The sequence below is a fragment of the Microcebus murinus genome, chromosome 28, assembly GCF_040939455.1.
Source record: "Microcebus murinus isolate Inina chromosome 28, M.murinus_Inina_mat1.0, whole genome shotgun sequence".
Classification (NCBI taxonomy): domain Eukaryota; kingdom Metazoa; phylum Chordata; class Mammalia; order Primates; family Cheirogaleidae; genus Microcebus; species Microcebus murinus.
Window position 1 is genome coordinate 2,577,409 of NC_134131.1, and position 22,342 is coordinate 2,599,750.

Here is a 22,342-nt window from a genome sequence, read left to right on the forward strand (position 1 = left end):
TAAATATGGCCCCATCGGGAATCTTCGTACAACAAAGCTATTTCAACATTTTCTTATTTGGGGAAAGACAGTATAAGTTCAAGGTTAGGAGCCCACACTCTGAGCCAGATACCTGAATCCATTCTCTTGAATGAGTTATTGGACCTCGCTGCCTCAGTTTCTTTGTCTACAATGGGGGGATACCCATAGCATCTGTTGCAGTAGAATTAATGTGAGAATGATAAGAGACCATCCACAAAAACCATTTAAAACAGTTTAGCCCGATGAACTCTCACTAAAGGTTGGTTGCTAGCTCTTACTCTTGGGCTTCAGTTGTCAAAATTAAATAAAAAGCTACTGCAACCCATGCACATTTTAACTTTTTTTCCCACAGTAAAGTTTAACTTCAATGTTCTTCATGTTAGGCATTTTTTTTTTTACTTTTATTTGATTCTTTGAAATGCTTTATTTCAAGTTAACTACTTAAAAAAATAAAGTGGAAGGAACACTCAGAGAGGAAACTACCCTAAGGGAATTGAAGTCTAGAAATAACTATTCTGAGAGCACAAGGGCCCTCTTGTACCATCACAAACAAAGAATAAAAGTCCCAGTTTGCTCGTGTTAACAGTGCTCAATTGATATTCAGAGAAGGGGGCCATCCAGAGGGAAAAAAATAATAACATTTTACAATTATCGTTTACTTGGAAAAATATTCATTTTGGTGGAGCACCACATTGAAGAAATCAATTCAGACCACGCACAACTAAGGCACCTTCTCTTTATCTGTCCCAGTTAGACTGTGTGGCTCTCGTCTGTCCATTGTGCAGCTCGTGCTCGGGAAGGAGAATCTTGTCCATCAGGTTAATGTGCTGGATAAAAACCCAGCAAAGATGCAAGACATCAATGTTAACAGAAGATGTCTTTTCCCCTTTCTTAGCTCCGAAGGTGTTGTTTTGACCTAATTACGATGCTAATAACCGTATTTATGGATGAATTTCTCTAACTCCGAAGAAGAACCACAGAATCCTTTCATTCTAATGCCTAACTAGGAGACTGTTTTTTAATTAGAAAGCTTACACTATTTTAATCAACCTTCCTTTTAGTAGCTTCAGCAAATAATAGCCATTAATACAAAGGACATATGCCACCATTAGGACGCAGTTTCTGAACTGTGGCACCGTTGACGTTTGGGATGGATGAGTGTTTATTGTAGGGGGGCTGCCTGAGCATTTGGGGACATTTAGCAGCATCCCTGGCTTCTGTCCACTAGATGCCAGCGGCACCTGCCCGAAGGTGTGACAACAAAAAATGTCTCCAGACATTGACCCCAGGGGACAAAAATCACACGTAGTGGAGAAGCCCTGATTTGGGATAATGAGTGGTCACCTTCGCCCTGCAGACTCCCTGATTCCTGCGCTTTGACCTGCATTGCAGTCTGGTAAAATTGGTCTAAAGGGTGACTATACTTAGTCATTAACATGGCAGATGGTTTTGTTGATCAAAGTGAAAATAGCTCGACTGCCCAAACTGTAAAGTGCAAATCCGGTACTTTCTAGAAAATTATAATACTGAATTATTATAGCAGCTACTGCATTGATCACTTAGAGACACTGTGTTTTTCCTGCTTTATCTCTATTAAATCTTATATCCCTGTGACATGAATAATTGCCACTTTTCTAATGGGGACACTGAGCCTCAGAGAGGTCAGAAAACTGGCCTGAGATTGCACAGCAAGTCAGTAACAGGCAGAATTTTTATCTGGGTCTTTGACTTCTAAGCACAGGCTGTTCATCTCTGCACTATTAGAGATTGGAGAGTCCATATTTGGCCAGTGAGCAACTAGGTATTTATTTCCTCAGGCCCAGTTGGAGATAAATTGAAAATTGTAGTGTCTAACTGGTTGAAAATCAGCATGTTGACACTGCCCCTTGTTATTGCTGTTAACATAGGACGTGGGACATGGGCCTCCTTCCAAAATCCTCCATGCAGCCATGGTAAGAACCTTGGCTTTTCCTTCTGTAGAAATCAGTAAGATAACATGTACAAAATGCTGTTCTAGTTCTGCACCTGGCCCAAAGTAGGCACCTGCAAAATTAGATGATCCCTGGCAAAATGTTCTGGCATGCTCTAAGCAGCCCTCTCCTAATCAGCAAGTATTGGAAAAGCAGCCAATGCAGGAAATGTTTAGAGAAATAGAGATATAAGCTGTCTTTTTGACTGGAAGTAACTCTGTCTGACCTCCACATAGTGCCTGATGGAGCGTCTTGTCATCGAGCTTTTAATTCATCTCCCCTATTGGTGGCACTGCTTTCAGTCCATGCTGATCACAGCAGTCCTCTCTGTGGCTTTTCATCCCTCCCAGCCCATTTCTCTCTCTGTGTCCCTCCAACCCCAGTCTGCTCTCTTTCCCACCTTGTCTGTGCATTATTTTTTAGAATAGTTAGAAAATATGTTCTTGTTCCAGAGCAGCTTAGAAGTAGATGTCTGTTCAATGTAGATCCATTGATAACTTACAGATATGTAGCACCTGCTATTATTCACCCCTAACAAATAATCATAACAACACACTTTCATGTTTTGCATATGATTTGCATATGAAAACATAATTTGTATTTCTAGAACTAGGGGAATAATTTTGTTTTTTTAGCTTATTGCTTTGAATTTTCAAGTCACATTCTTGGTTTATTCAAACCCAGAGGTTCTCCCCAAATCTGAAACTCAAGGAAGATCCAGAAGAGTTATCAGATGTCATAACAGCTTTATAAGTTTTGACTCCCTGGCCCTTTATAGTGCTATGTTCAAACATGTGAGCTCCTTTCGCTTTGTGCTCAACTGGGCAAGAATAAAACCGAAGACACACAGAGTAAGGCTGACCCTGAGAAGGTGACCTATTTCAAATAAAACCACTTAGTGACATGACAGCTAATAATCAAAGTCACTTTTTATCAGTTCCTTAGTTAGAAGGCCTTGAAATGTGGTTCAAGGGCATTTTAAATGACTGCAATGTCTATTTTTTTTTTTTTTGCATGTGTGTAGGGGCTGTGTGTGTTGCGTTTTATGCCCATACTGTAAATGCTACCTTCAGAAAAGAGCAAAATTGAGAGCTGAGCGCTGCTGGTGTGTCTGTCCTCCCTGCCTCCCTCCCAACCCTACTAGAGCCAGTGTCAGACTCACCTGTAGGGAAGTAGCTTAGTCCACACCCCCCAACCCATCTCTTTAGCTCGGGCTTTAGTTCATAGAGTATACATTTAGCCCCCATCATAGGAATAGCTGCAAATGGCTGCCAATGAGGGGAAACGCGTTTGATTTTATTGTGATTTCATGGTGTATTTGCACCTATATGTCCATGGTCATTTGAGAGGATGAAAGGTACTCTATTGAGTGCAGTCTTTACTAGATACCTCTTGGTCACTAAAAACTTTACTCACACTTAATTGCTTTCTGAATTTACTTTTCTCAGATGTAGAGTAAAATTCAGAGTGTGAAATCAGGAAAGGGAAGGGCTAAATGACATAAAGTCTTAGCCTGTAATCATGGTTATAGGAGTTGTTTGACTCTGGAAACTGTTGTTTGTAAGCAGAAATGAAGGTCACTTAATTATTTCTCCATAGTTAATAGTTTGAACTTCATTTCATAACATGGGAAGAGGAATCACCTTGGACCTCTTCTACAAAAATGGGCATGTGTTTAAAACTATTGCAACCGGCTAGTTTTACAAGGAAAACACATATACAACAAAAGAAAGTCCCAAAATGTTGGGGAAAAAACAAGTTCACTACTTTAAAACATCCAATTCAGAACTAGAGAAAAAACTCCCAAGATAGCTTGAGAAACCTAAATATTTCTTTTCTTCTTCCTTTTACTTTTTTTTAAAAAGTGTAAATTTTGTTCTTTTTTTAAAGTCTCTTGGCTCCCTCTTGTGGCTTTGTGAAAAATTTCAATTACAAGGAAACTTGCCTTTTCTTTTTTGGAAAGAATTTCTTTTCCAATAAGAAAACATTTTTTATTGCTTTTCCTTATAAAAGAAAGAGAAAGAAGCAGGGAGTGAGGAAGAAAGGGAAGGAAGAACATTGACTTTTATAAAAAAAAAACCAATTTGGTGAAAAAGGACATCCCACATAGAATCCTATTTTATGATAATAGCCGACATTTACTGAATATCCACTATATCCTACTAGTTGTACTAGACAATGCATTCGCCATATTATCCGTTGTTTCCATGCTCAAAATAAACCCATCAGCTAGGTGGTATAACCATATTCTCGGTGTGAGACTCTGTCCTGTCCTGTCTGACGGGGAACTAGCTAAGGAGACTATGTAACTCTGTGAGTGAATGAAAAAGTAAAATCTCATGTTTTCCTATTTAAAAAAAAAACAAAACAATTTTTTTTTTTTTTTTTTGAGACAGAGCCTTACTCTGTTCCCTGGGCTAGAGTGCTGTGGCATCAACCTCGCTCACAGCAACCTCAAACTCCTGGGCTCAAGCAATCCTCCTGCCTTAGCCTCCCAAGTAGCTGGGACTAGAGGCATGCACCACCATGCCTGGCTAATTTTTTTTTCTATATATTTTTAGTTGGCCAATTAATTTCTTTGTATTTTTAGTAGAGACAGGGGCTCGCTCTTGCTCAGGCTGGTTTCAAACTCCTGAGCTTGAGTGATCCTCCTGCCTTGGCCTCCCAGAGAGCTAGGATCACAGGTGTGAGCCACCGTGCCCAGCCAGAAACAACTTTTTGTATCAATTCATTTTTCTTAAATAAATCCTGGAATGGGATATGGGTTTTACCTGAAAAACTTAGGAATTGTTCATCAGTTCATTTCTGTTACCGTTTCCCTCTCTCTAGTTACCTGTCTCGGGAAACTTGATTGACCTTTATGGAAACCAAGGCCTGCCCCCACCAGGCCTTGCCATCAGCAACTCCTGTCCAGCCAACCTTCCCAACATCAAAAGGGAGCTCACAGGTAAATACCTAGCAAATGTGCCTCATCCTGTAGATTTATGTCCACTCCTGGATTAGACATAGTCATCAGTATAGGGATGTCCAGAGTATATCCAACCCATGGACATACCTTTTTAGGTCTCTGCAGTGGGTAAAACATTGTGCAGTATTTTAAAACGCAAATCCTGGTTTCCAGTATCTCCTGAGATACCGGGAATTGGGGCCACTGTTACTGCATGTCACCAATCCCTGTCTGTGGCTGCTGTTCCCTTCACTTTGGGGGCAGCAGGCAACATTTTTACCTGTAAATGTCTCCACCCCACCTGGTGTTTATGTTTCCTGCCAAGCCCCAAGAGGCATTTGGGTTTGAGAAACCTGGTCTGAATTTTCCTTTGACACACCTTCAAGCCCACAGTTGGGATGTGAGAATATTATTTCTTATATCTTCAGACGCCTCCTGTTATTTGTGCTATATCTTGTGTAAAAGATTTATTGCACAAACGAAAAAAATAAATTATGAAATGGAGGCATGGGCATTGTTTGTTCTTGACACAAGTGTGAAATTACCTGTTTTGCCACACCGCTTAATGCTTTAGGGAAGGCATGTGGTCATTAAAACATGACGGAAACTGTATTAGAATTGGGAATCTACCATGGTGAAGTTTATGGCCCTCACCTCAGCCTCCATTTTATTATTGGTCCTCACGTCCTGCAGGGTTGGGTGAACAGACTGCGAATATGGAGCATGGATTTGGGACAGGAATTCCTGTCCTAGTCAACAATGCCTTTTAAAAAAATTATTTCAGAAAATTGTACCAGGAAAAAGACACTTTAGAAAAGAAGTCATTGATTTAGGTTAAAAAAGGTAATTAATTAATAAGTAAAAGCCATTCAAAACCAAAAGAACTAGTAGTTACCCTACCAGAAAGGAAAAGTACCATAACAACAAAAAACTTAAGAATCGTTGAAGTGGAGGAAGTGTTAAATCAAAGCTGCCTGTCATGCTTCTGTGTTAGAAAGAAAATAGAAAAGGATTTGGATTGACCATCACAATTGAGAGAATTCAGCTTGTGAATTATATATATATTGTACACATATATGCATATACATATATATATGTATATATGCATATATATGCATATATAACACTCATATAATAAATATATATGTGTAGATATATGCTTCAGTGGCTATAAGTTATGCTAAAGAGATTTCTATTTTGAGGTAAAATTCTAAGTTATGATAGTGTAACGCTTAAGATACCACTTCTGAAAAGAAAATAACAGAGCTCTCTGAATCCCAGGATTGATCAAACATGTTTATTTTATTTTTTTCATTTTATTTTGTTTTACTTTCTGTAAGGCAAAAAGTAATCTCTTATTGCAGAGAGCCCACAGGAATTGCTATGCAAATATTAATAGAATTTTCCAAGTGGAGTTGCCACCAAATGCCTCTGTGAGCTGTTCCTCTTTTTTTTTTTTTATAGAACTCAAACTAGCAAATAGTTGCTCCTAAGAGTCATTAAATGGTAGCAGGTTCTGATGGAGTCTGGTACCAGTTTCTGAAAAATGAGTTCATTTCTATGAACCAGTCAGAGGATACAGAGATCCAGTTTGGGAGCTTTTCAACTTGGTTTTCATATCAGCGTGTTGCAGAGGCATCAAAAAAAAGACTGAAAAAGTTCTATGGCCTAAAAAGAAAAATTAACTCCTGATGATAGACTATCAGCAGCAAATTTCCATAGTTTTCTAGTTATTTATTTTATTCTTGTTAGTAGCTGCATATGTTTATGGTGTGCTGCGGATCATTGTTACTGGTCTTTTACCATTTCGTGGAAGCCGAGTTTTTGCAGACTGACATACATTACTTTTGAAAAGTGCAAGCTTTTAAGAGGGCGTCATTAAAAAAACAGTATTTTTACTTTGAGACAAGTCAGATCGGCTTCTCTATGTTTAGGAAATGAGATGTTTTGCAGTTGAAATGCTTGTACCCTGAACAGTTCCAGTTTCTAATGACTTCATTCATGTGCACAGCGTGTATTTTTCCCACAGAGTCTGAGGCAAGAGCATTGGCTAAAGAGAGGCAAAAAAAGGACAATCACAACTTGAGTAAGTTGATTTTATTCATGTTCATGACATTTGATATGGATTTAATGTTCTCCCTTACATCAAAAAAAGTTTCCAGAAATGTTGGAGGAAAATTGATTTCTCTAGCAATTAAATAGACCTTCCATGGGAGAAACGATTAAAGGGACCTTCTATGGGAGAAATCATATTTCAGAGAAACTAAGGTATATATTTTTCCCCATTTTTATCTCGAATCAAATTGAATTTTATGTATATACTTGTGTTCAGTACCTGAAGAGTTTTTATTTTTCTTGTTTATAGTAGTGAAGTTGGGTGTTTTTTTTCTTTTTTAAGCAAGAGGAAGACTCCCCAACTACCCAATTATAAATATCTCTCACACTGGAACTTATTAACAAAAGGGGATTATGGGATCACCTTCTCCAGTGAGATTTGAAAGAAAACAAAAATGAAACACATCTGGAGGGGAGTAAATGGATGAGGTAGCCTCCTAAATTTCTGCCTTTACTGGAGAGTTAAGAAAAAATCCTGTAACATTTAAACTATTTTTTATGTGTTTAATTTAACCTTGATCAAACCTTTAAACTTTTTCCTATGAAAACTTAATTCTTTTTACAATAGAAACAAGACAGAGAAACTACACAGCAAAAGTAATAATAATAATAATAATATAATTAGTTTGGAAATAGTCTGTGTGTGAATTTCTTATTTCAGACCCTCATCTTCTTTATCCTAAATTGATTTTTAAGAATATGAGTCATATATAAAGACTTTCTCCTTATGAAAGTGATAGAACAAGGCCAAAGTTCTCTTTTAATTTGCAGGAATATGCAAATTTGTTTTAATTTGGTGTTGCTCTTCCTGGCCTTTTTCAATGTATTTAAGAATATACACACAGAAAATAAATAAAATGGTTCTTGTATGTTTTAAGACAAATAATATCATATTGCCAATATTCCATTGTTGCTCGCCTTTTTACAGAACAATATGTCCTGAAGATCTTTTACTATTAGAATTCTAGATCTATCTACTTTAAATAAATGACTGCATAAACTTCCAGTGTGAGTGTATGATATTTAGTGATTCCCCTACGGCTCTGTGTTTATGCTATTTCTAGTTTTTTTTCTATTATAAACAGTGCCACAGTGAACCTTTTTATACCTGCCTGTTTGTATATAGGAGAGTTTCTTTCTCTAGGTTAGTGTTACTGAGAAATGGAATTGCTGAGGCCTGGAGGGTGTTGGTTTTTATTTTTAAAACCAGTTTCATGTCGGGTATAAGAGCTGACATCTTTTCTTCATCTTCTAACCCAAAGATACGGACTAAGTATCTCTAAGGCCTCCACCAGCCTCCAAGTAATTTTACTCTGAGATATTTCTTCTTGTAAAACACCTTGGAAATAAGATAATTAGGTATTACCTAAAACTTAACAGAGATGGGGAAAGCTAAGTTGCATCTTGTCAAAAACAATAGACACCTTTAATGAGGCACCTGAACTCTCAACTTCAGGGCTGTCAGTGAAGTGCAAACATGATTAGTTCCAACTCTGAGGGCTATAAAACAATCTAAAAGTCTCAGCTAACCACTGGAAAATAATATTCAAGGTTAGATCGCCCCTTGACCTGGCTCTTCCTTTTCTACAAATTGATTTTGTAAGAATGTTTGCCAAAATGTGCAAAAGAATATACATTGTTCATTTATCTGCTCATCCATTCAGCCACCATTATTGTTTGTTGAGTCCCTGTTTTGTATGAGACACTTTTTTTTCCGAAATGTGAGTCAGACAAATGGGTTTCTCACCTGTGAACCGTGGGTCGCCTGCTATATATTACTGAGTGCGAAAATCAAGTGGCAGAATAACATGTGCAATGTCCCACTGTGTGACAAGAGCACTCTGTGCAGAGAGATGCTCACGTGTGTGTGTGTTTATATGGACACGTGTGTGCGTGGGGAAAGAAATGGACACCCCCCTCCCCTCGATCAGTGGCAGTCTCCCTAGGCATAGAGATCTTGGGTGTTATAAAGACTTGGGTTTTTCTTTATACGCTTTTGTATTTTTTGAGAACTTTTACCAGCTTATATCACCTTTATAATAGATCATTGGGGAAGGAAGTCACAGAACTAAAAATAAAAAGTGGTGCATGTAAATGTCGACGGTGAAAGTTGTCAACAATCAGCTGCTGCGTGAAAAAAGAGAGAGGCAGGATATTTTCAGTGTAACTCCACCTCAAACGCATCAGTCTTCATTCAGCACATATTTTCTGACCTACTGTGCGCTCAGCACACGCAGTTGTTTGGAACGCAACAGTGAATAAACACAGAGGATGAATGAATGAAGTCTGTGAAGTGTTAGATGATAGAAGGTTCTACGAGGAGGAAAAGGGTAGCCGAGGGGATATAGTGTCATCATGGGCACAAAAGGTGATGGGCCCGTTTCAAAGAGGGTGACCAGGGGAGTCTCCTAGGTGAATGGGGGTCACTGCCTGAGGGAGGTGAGGGCAGGGCCGTTCAGGCATCTGGAGGAGAGAGTTCCGGGGCGGCCAGGTACTCACAGATGGCGAGTGTGTCTGGCGGGGCTGACGGAGAAGGACACGGTGTGTCACTATAGGGGGTGTGGTCAGTGGGAGAGGGGGAAACCAGGTCGGGGTGGGAGGACACCTTGGGGGGCTTTTCTGCAGGTGAAGTGCAAAGTGGTCAGAGAGTTTCGAGCAAAGGGTTGAGGTGCTCTGACTTATGTTTTAATAGGATCCCCCCTATATGCTGTGTTCTGGGTAGACAAGCGGGCCGGAAGCAGGGGGCATGGGTGAGGTAGAGATACCAGCCAGGAGGATGAAACAATCCAAGGAAGAGATGACAGTGGCATCTTGGGTAGGCTCGGAAGTTAGACGTAGACAAGCTCTGGAAATATTTTGAAGGCAGAACTAACAGATTTGATAATATATCCGACGTGGGATGTGAGAGGGAGAGAGGCTCAGTGCTGATTCCGTAGTTCTGGCCTCCACAACTGGAAGGATGTGTTAATAGTTACCGTTAAGGGAGGCAGGTTGCTCTTAATCCTGTAGGGGGACAGGTTTGAGTGGAAAAGATCAGGAGCTTACACTGGACGATTGGTCTGTCCATTAGACCCGTGTATGGAGACAGCTAGTAATCAGTCAGACGTGAGTCTGGAGTTCCAGGGACATGTCTGGGCTGGAAATAGAAACATGAGATTCATCAGTACACGGCTGCACAGCTGTGTTACCGTGTGTGTGGTTATTTTCAAAGCGTCAAAATCATCGTAAGGGACATATAAGAAACTTAACAGTGGATCATAGGGGACTTTTATTTCGCTTTGTATATTTCAGTATTGTTTGAATTTTTGATTATTCTACTCTTGGACAAAATAAGAAGAAAATATCCCACTGCAGAGTTTTGGAAAAGGTTAGTTAGTGGATCAGGGATCCCAAAATTCCTTCTGCAGGACTGTCAGGAATCCCAAAATTCCTTCTGTCAGCTATCATATAGGGTTTCTATTTTATAAAAGTTTAATGATAAGACTCAATATTATATATTATTGATTTAATCATTGGAATAATTATACTTTCAAGACAAACTGCAATATACATTGGCAAAGCAGTGAACATTATTTAAGTGTAGAGAATATTACGGGTCAAATATAAATATATATTAGGGTATTTAAAGTAAAATATTGGCCAGGCACAGTGGCTCACACCTGTAATCCCAGCACTTTGGGAGGTCGAGGAGCGAGGATCATTTGAGGCCAGGAGTTTGAGACCAGCCTGGGTAACATAGCAAGACCCCTATCTCTACAAAAAATAAAAAACTTAGCCACGCATGGTGGCACACACCTGCAGTGCTAGCTACTCAGGAGGCTGAGAATGGAGGATTGCTTGAGCTCAGGAGTTCAAGGCTACAGTGAGCTTTGATCGCACTACTGCACTCCAGCCAGGGCAGCAGAGAGAAACCTTTGTCTGGGGAAAAAGAAAAAAAAAGGTAAAATATTAACAACTTTAGTCCAATTTTTTAGATCTTAAGTTGTTGGGAATTTATTTGCTACACTACATAAATTATTATAGAAACATTTACTGTCTCATATGCCTTAGTATGTCATCCTCCCCTAAAAGATGATGATTTAGTTGAACTTACAACTAGATTTATATGGGAATGCTGTGAAGATGGCATATAGTGTAGTTAAAAATGCTAGACTCAAGTTCTAGGGCTGTGCTATCCAGTACGGCAGCCACTCGCCACCTCGAAATGTGGTTGGTCCAAATTGTGATGTGCTGTAACCATACAATACACTTTGGGTTCCAAAAGCTTAGTATAAAGAAAAGAATGTTAAACATCTGATTTTATACATTTTTATATTGATTTCCTGTTGAAATGATAACATTTTGGTTACAACAAATTTAACAAAATGTTAATTTCACCCCTCTTTACTTTTTAATATGGCTATTAGAAAATTTAAACCTGTATGTAACTTGTATTATATTTTCATTGAGCAGCACTGAGCTAGAGCAAGGGTTTTTGTGTGGCCCATGAGTGAAGAATATTTTTTATATTTTTAAATGGTTGAGAAAAATTAGAAGATTAATATTTTTGTAACAAGTGAAAATTATATGAAACGCAAACCAGGATCACAAATAAATTCTAATGTTTTCGTTTGCAGACTTGTCTTGCAAAAAGATTGTACTCAGTCGTTATTCATTTATTTTTTTTTGCCAAGAAAAAGTTTGTGGAAATTTATGTCTCTGGTTTTGTTAAGCACCTACATAATACCTTCAGTTTTGCTACTTGGCCTGTGAGTGCTAAAGTACTTGCTGTCTGGCCCTTTGGAAAGTGTGCCTACTCTTGCTCTAGTTTGTGCTATTTACCACTTTTTGCTGGGTGTCCTTGCTAAGTCCCTGATTCCTGTATCTCTAAGGTGGTTTTCTCATTCTCAACTGAGGATAGTCACTCTGATTTCAGTGTTGTTGTAACAGCAAATGAGAAAGTGTATGTCTAAGGACTTCGTAAATGGTGAAGTTCTGTACAAAGGTAGCTCATTATTTTAGTGGTTTAACCTCATACCAAAGACATGGTAAAAACAAGGGAAAAATAGGCTCAGGTTTCCATTGTCCTGACCTGGTGAAGTTAATATGCACATGCCTTTAATGAGATATGCTAAATGCATCCTGTCACTGTTACTAATAGCCCTTTCCTATGCTCTTTTCTTAAGTTGAACGAAGAAGAAGATTTAACATAAATGACCGCATTAAAGAACTAGGTACTTTGATTCCCAAGTCAAATGATCCGTGAGTACAATTGCATGTTAATCTGCATCATATATTTTTCATACCTTAATGTTATTTCATATGTTGCAAAAAAATATGCAGTTATTAAAACTAGAGTAAAGATGTCTGCCTCTTTCTTTGGTTCCATTCCTAAATGCTTCTTAAACTTTTCTTTTGGTTAGTCTCATCAAACTAAAATTTCAAGAAAAATGCACTGAATTGCATAAAAGGATTGTTGGCTAGGAGATGGTTAGCTCTGGGCATGAGGAGGTGGCTTTCTGAAATCTGAGAATTCTTGGCAAACAAATACTGAGCTACTAAAAACAATTTCTTTTAGCAGTTCTTGCAGTACAGAGAACTGAGTAGCTATTAAAGTAAAATTTGTTGACTATTTGCTCTTCGACTTGTATAAGATCTCTAAATAGGCACTGATGAACAGATATGGGCGACTTCAAGTTTAATGATATTCAACAGACAAAGAGGTCAATTGTTTTTATGAAAACTTGCATACTCTTTGTGTGTTTTACCAATCTAAGGGGGGAAAAGTAATGTTTAATCCTCTTATTAAGTACAGGTCAGCTAATTTGGATTTCAGCTTTCAGAGATAACAGCTGTAAAGATAATTTTCTCAAGTCTTTTCCTACCGGCCTTATAGTTGCCTACAAGATTAGCAAATAGGACAATAAATACAAAATTGTTATCTATTAGATATCGGGCCCATTTAAAGGACTAGAGAATATATACATTTTAACAGCCCCACAGGCATTCTATAAAATTAGCCTTTGAACATGACCTTTTAGCTACCTAATAAAATGTAAAAATCAAGCATTATTCATGCAAAGCTTATTAAATTTGCTATTTGCATTATTGTTAGAGAATCTGTAACAAAATAAAATGCAATCATTACCTATCGTGAGGTGGTTTTGAGGAATGTGCTAGCACAATTCCATCTGCAACATTTCGCTTGCCCGGGTTTCAAGGAAAGGCATTTTCAAACTCAGAACATTCAAATTCTCAGTTCTGCAGCACAAATTTATCCTACTAAAGGGCTGTGACCTTCATTTCCTATAGTCAGTCTTGCATGATAGTTGAAATTGAATTCCCATTTTCCTGTTCTTTATCAGCTTTCACTTTTTAGCATATTCTTTTAAACTGTAGCATGTGAATCTCTTTAGTAACATATTATGAAATTATGGGACTGCAGTGAAAGCCTCTATTTGCATATCTCCTTTCTCCATTGTATTAGAATACTTATGTGTTTATAATCTGAACCGATAACAATCTTTAATTGTAGGCATTGTTTTAAGATAAAACAGACTATAATCTATATGGTGGTTTTCCCACACCGGGTTTCTAGAATGTGCCTGCTATAGAGATGTTCTTACTGATCAGCCCCATACCCTTTCTTCTTGCAGAGCAAGTCTGCTTTTGTTGATTTTATATATTGGAGATCTATGTATATACTTCTGTATGTAAAAAGAGTCCCTCTCATTACAAAAAGAAAAAAAAAATTAAAACCCTTCCTTTAAGCCCAGAAATGTAATCGATTGATTGGGTCTCACAAGGAAGCAAAACTCAGGATAAATGCTTGAAATAATCACTTCTTAAAAACTGAGTGGCTGCTTGCATGTTCCCTTACTGATTTCTCACCTTGCTGGCCTACTAGGCAAGGCATCCTTCATTATAATTGCATTTCTCGCTGGCTGCTGAAGTTACTGTTACTTTGGTTTTAGCTCTGAATGTTAAGTCTCTGTGCTCTCTCTGGGTATCTCAGGACACTTCCCTGGGTTGCTGTCTTTGGTGCTCACACCCCAGGGATCAACCCCAGGGAATTCTCTGGGGGCTGGAACTGTCTCCTCTCATGGGGGAACTTCTGTTTTGTTCTTCATCTAACCCATGTGAGGATCAATTACTTGGTGGCTTGTTTTAATGGCCCTCCATTGACAGGTTCCACCTGATATTTCCGATCTGCTTTCAGCAGCTGTAGATTATGGGGTGGATGGTTCTCTATACAGCAAATTAGTTTTGTTTTCATCAACATAATTGCCATCAGTGTGATGAATATTGTCTATAAAAAGGTTCAGATTAATTCGAAGCCATACAAAAACATTACTCTTAATGTTGTAATGATAGTTCATTCTTTATTATTTTTCTGGAGTGCTCTAAATTTTTTAAGGTGCTTTCGCCTACCTTTTAATTGTGTTTTTAATTTTCTCATATATGAGTACATGAGAGCTAAACTGATTGAGAACCGAGAGGCACCAAGCTCAGGCTGCCTGGGTTGGAATTCCAGAACAGGTCCTTACTAGGGGTCTGGCCTTGTGGAAGATGTCTGCATTCTTGTGCTTAATTTTCCATATCTGTTAAAAAAGAGAACATCGGAATTATCCTACCTAGTCTAATTGTTTTGAGGATTCAATCACGTAAGAGGAAGTATGATGTAGAGGTTTAGAACAGGGGGTCTAAAGCCAGGTTCTCTAGGCTTTCTGGCTCTGCCACTGCCTAGCTCTGTGACCTTGGGCACATTGATTAACCTCTCTGTGCCTTAGTTTCCAATCAGTAAAATGGGAGTCATACTAGTACCTACCCATTGAGATTGTTGTGATTAAATGAACTGTAGAACACTTTAAAAAGTACCTGGAACGTAGTAAATGGCATTGACAGATCACTGTTATTATCAACACCGTGCCTACTCCATCAGTTGAATTGTGTTTTTAACTTTTCACAGCACATTTGTATAAAGTGCTTCCTTTGATTCCAATATCATACCTATGAGGCTACTTATACCAGTGTGATATCATAGTTTTGAGACGAGGGAATGGATACGGAGAGATAATCTGCCCGTGATAGATAATTCATGATAAAAAAAAAAAAGAGACGGTGAATTGTCTCTGTTTCAACATACACACAGTGTCTCTACCTTGCAAACTGCTTGTCTGGGTTAAGTAAGGTAATGTATGCCAAATGGCACACAGCATTCTTTGCGTGACAAGCACTCAATGAACGATAGCCATTATTAATGCACAGTCTTTACCGCATCTTTAGAAATTGAATGCTTTGAATACTAAAGTTTCATTCCGCCTTGAATCCTGAAAACAGCCTGTTTTCCTCCTTTTCCATCAGAGACATGCGCTGGAACAAGGGAACCATTTTAAAAGCATCCGTGGACTACATCCGGAAGCTGCAACGAGAACAGCAACGCGCGAAGGAACTTGAAAACCGGCAGAAGAAACTGGAGCATGCCAACCGGCACCTGCTGCTCAGAATACAGGTGCGTGGCGTGCGCTGTGTGAAGTTCCCCGCGTGCTACTGCTTTTAGATGGAGAAGGGAAAATATAATGAGCCATAGGGGAGCTGACTCACACGATCCTAATATAGTCGTTCCTTCTTATTCGTGGGTCCTGTGTGTGTGAATTTGCCTGCTTGTAACCTCAAAATGAATGTCGGTGGCGTGTCCACGGTGGTTCTCGGATGTGTACAAATTCGAGTTGCCCATTGCGCTCATTTCTAGGTGAGGTCAAACAGCGCTGCCCGATGGGAATGCTGTCCTTTCTTGTCTCAGCTTTTGTACTATAAATAAGTGTCTCTTCCGTGGTCTGCCAACTCTCGTGTTTTCTATAATCGTGTGTTTTCTGTTGCTGATTTCACCATTTAAAAATGACCCCCGAATATAGGGCTGAAGTGCTGGCTAGTGTTCCTAAGGGCAAGAGGCTGTGGAGCGCCTTACAGAGAAAACGCAGGTGAGCGGTGAGCTCCGCCCAGGTGTGAGCTATGGTGCTCCTGGCTGCGAGTTCAATGCTAATCAATAAATATATTAAAGAAGAGGACTTTAAGCAGAAACAAGGTTAAGTGTTATGAGCAGAGGCTCTCAGGAACCTAACCTGGCATTTCCCCTAGGAACAATGCTTCAGTACCCACCAACTCAGGGTTCACAGGGACTTTATAGAATGTAACGTAATGAGCATTAGCTGAAATTTTTTTTTTTTGCCAGACAGAGTCTCACTTTGTTGCCCAGGCTAGAGTGAGTGCCGTGGCGTCAGCCTAGCTCACAGTAACCTCAATCTCTTGGGCTTAGGCAATCCTTCTGCCTCAGCCTCCCAGGTAGCTGGTACTACAGGCATGCACCACCATGCCCGGCTAATTTTTTCTATATATTTTTAGTTGGCCAATTCATTTCTTTCCATTTTTAGTAGAGACGGGGTCTCGCTCTTGCTTAGGCTGGTTTCGAACTCCTGACCTTGAGTAATCCGCCCGCCTCGGCCTCCCAGAGTGCTAGGATTACAGGCGTGAGCCACCGCGCCCGGCCTGAACTTGTTAAATTTTAAAGAAGCCTTAGTATTTGCAGGATGGGGAAGCAGTCAATGCTCAAAGCCCGTGTTGACAGGGAACTTGGGGATACCTGGAGGATGTTATATATATATAAGGACATAATTCTCAGAATAGGTATAGATAGTGGAATTACACTGTGTGTATCTCTAACTTAAACTATACGCTTTTAGAAGGAGACATATTAATTTTATCGATGTGCACTTCGTCCAACACCTCACTCCGTGAGTATGTGCACCCGTGTGAGCAGGAGGTGGGGGTCCCTCTTCCCTATCAGCTCCCAGTGCCCCTCTCAGGCGCTCAGCCTCTCACGCTGAATGCAAAGAACCAACTTCCTATGAAGCTGTCCCCCAAAACTGACTGTGTTATTGCCAGAAGAGGTTCGCAAGGGTGATTTTAACGTACTTGCTGACTTTGAATGCAGCCTATACCGTGGCACTGTATCTTCTCGAGTAGAGGGACCCACCCTTTGCTAGGTTTTGCCGTAGAGCGAGGGTTGTTTTTCAGATTTCCAGGGCAACCGTTAAATACTTGTGGAGTTAAGTTTTATGGCGCGACAATGCAAAGGATGACACCTTAGAGACCGTCGTGTTTTCACCTAGTGGTGTCCACCCCGGACGTGGAACTTACTGAGCAGAGCAGTTCGTTTATGACAGTGGTCTCCGTGCTTCTGAAAGCTCCCCAGCACTTGCAATTCGAGATGCCACATGCTGGCTCCCTGCAGCCACCCTCAGCCGCAGGGCAGGGAGGCAGAAGGTGGCTCTTCTCTAGGGCTGCGTTTTAGAATCTGGGTAGTGAAGTAGGGGTCATATGTAATTTGCAAATCCTCCTTTCCCCTTCCCCTCACCTTCTTTGGCTTTTGTTGTTTGTCTCGTGCTCCCTCTCTTCATTAAGCAGCCATAGGTATTTAATCTCTTGAACTTAGTATACCCATTTATAAAAGCAGCTTGTTCTAATGTGTCATGTCCTTATACAAAGTATTAAAATGTAATAACTATTTGGAAAAAGAAGCTCGGTTTTGTTTTATTTTAAGGTTCCAAACATGTATATTCATGCGAAATCCGAATATTGTGAAATATATGCATTGGAAATTCCATGGTGACAATATCTTGGTTTCCTTCCAGTGATGGTGTGAGGCAGCCTTTAGAACTGTCGCATATCGTAGAAAACATTATTAATTGGGAAAGCTCTGTGATGCAGCGAATCTGGAGTTCTCCAGATGAGATTCGTCACCTTATTTAGAAATCTAAGTAACGCTCTGATCAGCTGACAAACATTTTTAATTAAACAACAAAGGATTGGAGTTAAGATGTTTGCCTCTCTTCATCTAAATTTATTATTATTTTTATTTTTAAAAGACAAACTGCATGTGTGGAAGGTACTGTTCTTATTAGCATGTTGGTGTAGATTTACAAGGGCCCGCGTTTTCAGCCTGGGCCTAAGGGCCTCCTTTCATTTTCAGTCTAAGTGATGCATGCAAAAACGTTCACAGAAGAAAGAGCATGAAGTCTTAATATCAGTGGAACTGCCATTTTATTAAACAGCCCAGGGCTTTAAAATGATGCCTGGAGAGGCTCGTGTTCCTGGGCATTGTGTAAAGGAACTTGCAGGCACTCGGGTGACATGCGAGGCTCCCAGCTCGTACTTGAACTGCACACAGAGAAGGATCTTGCAGAGCCAGCAGCCTTGAGTGCGGACCGAAATGACTTTTTTCGGGCACATGCATTCTAGGCTTTTGGGCACAGGTTGAGAGGCCGTGTCACGTGGTCCCTTTCTGATGAGCCCAAGTGACTTGCTTCAAATGTATGCCCTATTTGTATATTACCATATCGTAAACATAGAAAGGCATTGGACTGTAGAGGCACAGCGCTTGTCGGCGACAAGCTGGGGTCTCCACGGTTCACTTCAGGAATTCCCAGGGACACTCAGAAAGGAAAGAGGGAAAGAGCTTGCGTGGAACGAGGAAGGCATTTTGGAATGAGTTGCTGGGGAGCCACTGACATTCAGGAAGTGTATGAGCTAGTGCTGCTGTGGCAGAGTGCTGCCAGCTGGGGGTTTACACAGCCGGAGGTGGTTATGTTTTCTCAGGACTCTGGAGCCCAGTAGACCCGGATCAAGATGTCAGCAGGTTCCTACTGAGGCCTTCCTCCTTGGCTTGTAGATGGCCGTCTTCTCCCTGTATCTCCCATGGTCCTCCCTTTCTGTGTGTCTGTGTCCCAGTCTCCTCTTCTTATAAGGACACCAGTCCTGTCGGGGTAGGGCCCACCGTGTGACCTTATTTTACCTTAATTACCTCTTTAAAGGCTCTATCTCCAAATACAATCGCATTCCAAGGTATTGGGGGTTAGGACTTCAGTGTATAGAGTTCAGCCCATAATAATAGAAAGTCGTGTGAAAGCAGTAAAGGAAGAAATTATTTATCTTATAGATGAGAACTTACTTGTTGAATTAAAAAAAAATAATAATTTTCCTTTGCTCTGGTGAGATGGCTAAATGATGCTTCTAAAACTTTAGCCACTTGCACAGGACCTTCACAACTTTTGCATCACTATACAAACTTTTTAAATTCATGCTGCCCTTAGTGTCTGAAAAACCTACCATTTTTGTTAGGTTCAGACGACTTATTAAGTATTTGGGTTCTAATGACTTAGTAGCCATTTGAAAAAATAAAATATATAAATTGAGAGGAAAATCGCATTTTTATTTTATTTTTAAATAACTGCATTAATTACTACCAGGACATGTGTGCCTGTTGGGCACTGCACAACTTCTAAAGCCTTGAAATGGGATTGGATGCCACCACACTTACATCCCGGTCCTCGTTGATCTTCATGCAGCACTTGTTTTTGTTCTGTTGTTGTTGTTTTTTCATCGCAGCAACTGACAGAAGCCCAGCTTTGCAATGATAGGATGTGATGATGTGCTCGAAAAGTATGTAGCACAATCTAATGCTGAAAGTGACTTTAGTAGTTCTTGAGGTAGTAGCATTACTGCCCTTGAAATTTAAAAATATTCCTAGTGCCCTGCGAGTTCACCGCAATACCCCTGGGTACTTCAGTTCACAGTTTGGGGACTATGAAACTATATTACTATTTACTTGATATTTTTCTTTTACCAGCTCACACTTAAAAATTTCATTTTTATATTCCTAAACTTATCCTCATTATGAACGTTAATATCTGAGAGACTGTCTCTATTTTCAATACATAATACAATCCAGGAGACACCTAAAAATTCATTTCCGTACCAGTGACACCTCTCCTGGCCTTGAGGAGATGCAGTTTATTCATCAAAAAGAGCAAAACGCTTGCGTTTTAAGAATTTATTGTTTTCCTTCTTAGTGTCTGATTTTTTTTAAATAGACTACTCTTTAGAGCAGTTTTATATTCTCAGTCAAGTTGAGAGGAAGCCGCAGACATCTCCCCTGTCCCTCCTGCCCCCCGCACGCAGGCCTCCCGTCATCAGCACCCCCGCCAGAGGGGGGCTTGGATCAGCATCCGTGAACTTGCACTGACATTTCATTGTCCTCCAAAGCCCACAGTTTACATTCATTCACTCTTGGTGTTCTACATTTTAAGGGTCTGGACAAAAGTATGCTGACACACACCAACCCTTGTAGTGTCACTGTCCTAAAAAAACCCCTCTGTGCTCTGCCTAGTTCAGCGTTGTTTGACTTTGACTTTTTATTCTAGGAACTCGAAATGCAGGCTCGCGCTCACGGACTCTCGCTTATTCCATCGGCGGGTCTCTGCTCCCCGGATTTGGTGAACCGGATCATCAAGCAGGAGCCCGTCCTTGAGAACTGCAACCAAGACCTCCTCCAGCACCACGCGGACCTGACCTGCACGACGACCCTCGATCTCACGGATGGCACCATCACCTTCAACAGCAGCCTCGGGCCCGGCGCCGAGGGCAGCCAAGCCTACGGCGTCCCCACGAAAATGGGATCCAAACTGGAAGACATCCTGATGGACGATACGCTGTCTCCTGTCGGCGTAACTGACCCGCTCCTCTCCTCCGTGTCCCCGGGAGCTTCCAAAACCAGCAGCCGGAGGAGCAGCATGAGCATGGAGGAGACGGAGCATGCCTGCTAGCGAGCCCGCCCTGCCCCGCGCCCTCCCGGACTGCTCCCTTTCTTGATTAGTAGATTTAATAATTTACCTGAAGGGGTTTTCTTGATAATTTTCCTTTAATATGAAATTTTTTTTTTCATGCTTTATCAATAGCCCAGGATATATTTTATTTTTAGAATTTTGTGAAACGGACTTGTCGATTCTATTACAACTACAAATGCCTCCAAAGTATTGTACAGCTGAGTGTGCAGTATCTGTGAACCGAATGCACCACGGACTTTAGCTTTCTGAGCAAGAGGATTTTTGCATCAGAGCAATGCCTGTCCATTTTTATTCAGGGGAAACGTGATTTAAGATTTTTATGCCTGTGACTTCCTTGGAAATTAAATGTAACATTTAATTGAAAGAATGTAAAGCAACCAAAAAAAAAAGAAAAGAAAAGAAAGAAAGAGGAAAAGAAATCCATACTAACCCTTTTCCATTTTATAAATGAATTAATTCATGGGTACTGCCTTAAAGATACAGTACCTTTCTAGCATTGTTTAGTCTTTATACTGCAAACTATTTAAAGAAATACTATATTCTGTAAAAGACCAAAAAAAAGAGAGAGAGAGAGAAAACAAACAAAACTGCAGCCTTTTATGAGGATTGTCTAGTTAGAAAATGTAATTGATGCCAACTGAAATTAAAGGGAGTTAGACCAAGGCTCTGAAACATAGAGTCTAATCTTCACTCTGTGCTGTTCTGGTTTTCTTTATCCATGAGTGTGATTAAGTTTTTCATAAGATATATTTTATTTTGAAATGGAAATAAACGTCCTCTCAGAGTAAAATATTGAGGAGCACTGAAAAGTTTGCTTTACTTTTTTTTTTTCATTTTTGCTTTTGATAAGAAAGCCAAACTGGGCATATTTCTAATTGGCTTTACTATTTTTATTTTTAAATTATGTTTTACTGTTCATTTGATTTGTACAGATTCTTTAATATCATCGTTCTTTTCAATATGTTTGTATTAATTTGTAAGAAGATGCATCTTAAAATGGCAAGTTTTCAATATTTTTACAACTCACTGGTGGTTTTCCGCATTCTTTGTACACCCACGAAAGAAAACTTTTATGCAAGCAAGGTCTTGTGTTTAAAGAGAGCTTTGCGAATATTTTGTATATTGCAGTCTCACTCCGGAACTGTTTTTTTGACACATTTAAGGTATAGTATTAATAGGTTAAAACCAGGCTTTCTAGAAAGAATAAACTTACATATTTATTTTTAGGATATAAAAAATAGCAATATATTCTTGGAGACTGATAACCATAGCATTAATGTGCCCATTATGGTCATTTCAATTGGGGTTTATTTCAGCAAACTTGCTGAATTTTTTTTTTTTAAAGAGAGAAATACTGTATTGGCAAATTACTGTTACTTAATAACAATGTTTTAACTGAGCAGCAATGTTGTAAAGTTAGTTTCAGTGCATTATCTACTTGTGTAGTCCTATGCAATAACAGTAGTGTCACATGTATCAAGCCTAGATGTTTTATACAGATGCCATATAGTGTTACGAGCCAGGCTGTTGAATGGGATGTCTCAGTAGCAGCCTACAATTGAATTGCAAGTTGCATAAAGCATATCCATTCAGAATGAAGTGCCTTACATATAGCAGTAGTCTTTTTT

General features: G+C 39.7%; 1 protein-coding gene across 7 annotated transcripts in view; it reads left to right on the top strand.

Moving 5' to 3' along the window:
- MITF (melanocyte inducing transcription factor) overlaps positions 1–20,903 on the top strand; it is a 212,645-nt gene extending 191,742 nt beyond the window's left edge. For 4 of the 7 annotated variants that reach the window (XM_012787398.3, XM_012787399.3, XM_075998561.1 and 1 more), the window contains exons 6-10: positions 4,821–4,938; positions 6,950–7,024; positions 12,219–12,294; positions 15,397–15,544; positions 20,292–20,903. In XM_012787398.3, the coding sequence (XP_012642852.1) occupies positions 4,821–4,938; positions 6,950–7,024; positions 12,219–12,294; positions 15,397–15,544; positions 20,292–20,693 (819 nt within the window). In that variant the 3' untranslated portion in view covers positions 20,694–20,903. The remainder of the gene's footprint in view (positions 1–4,820; positions 4,939–6,949; positions 7,025–12,218; positions 12,295–15,396; positions 15,545–20,291) is intronic. The other 3 variants (XM_012787400.3, XM_075998560.1, XM_012787402.3) reach the window with 1 other exon arrangement.
- The last annotated feature ends 1,439 nt before the right edge of the window (positions 20,904–22,342 follow it).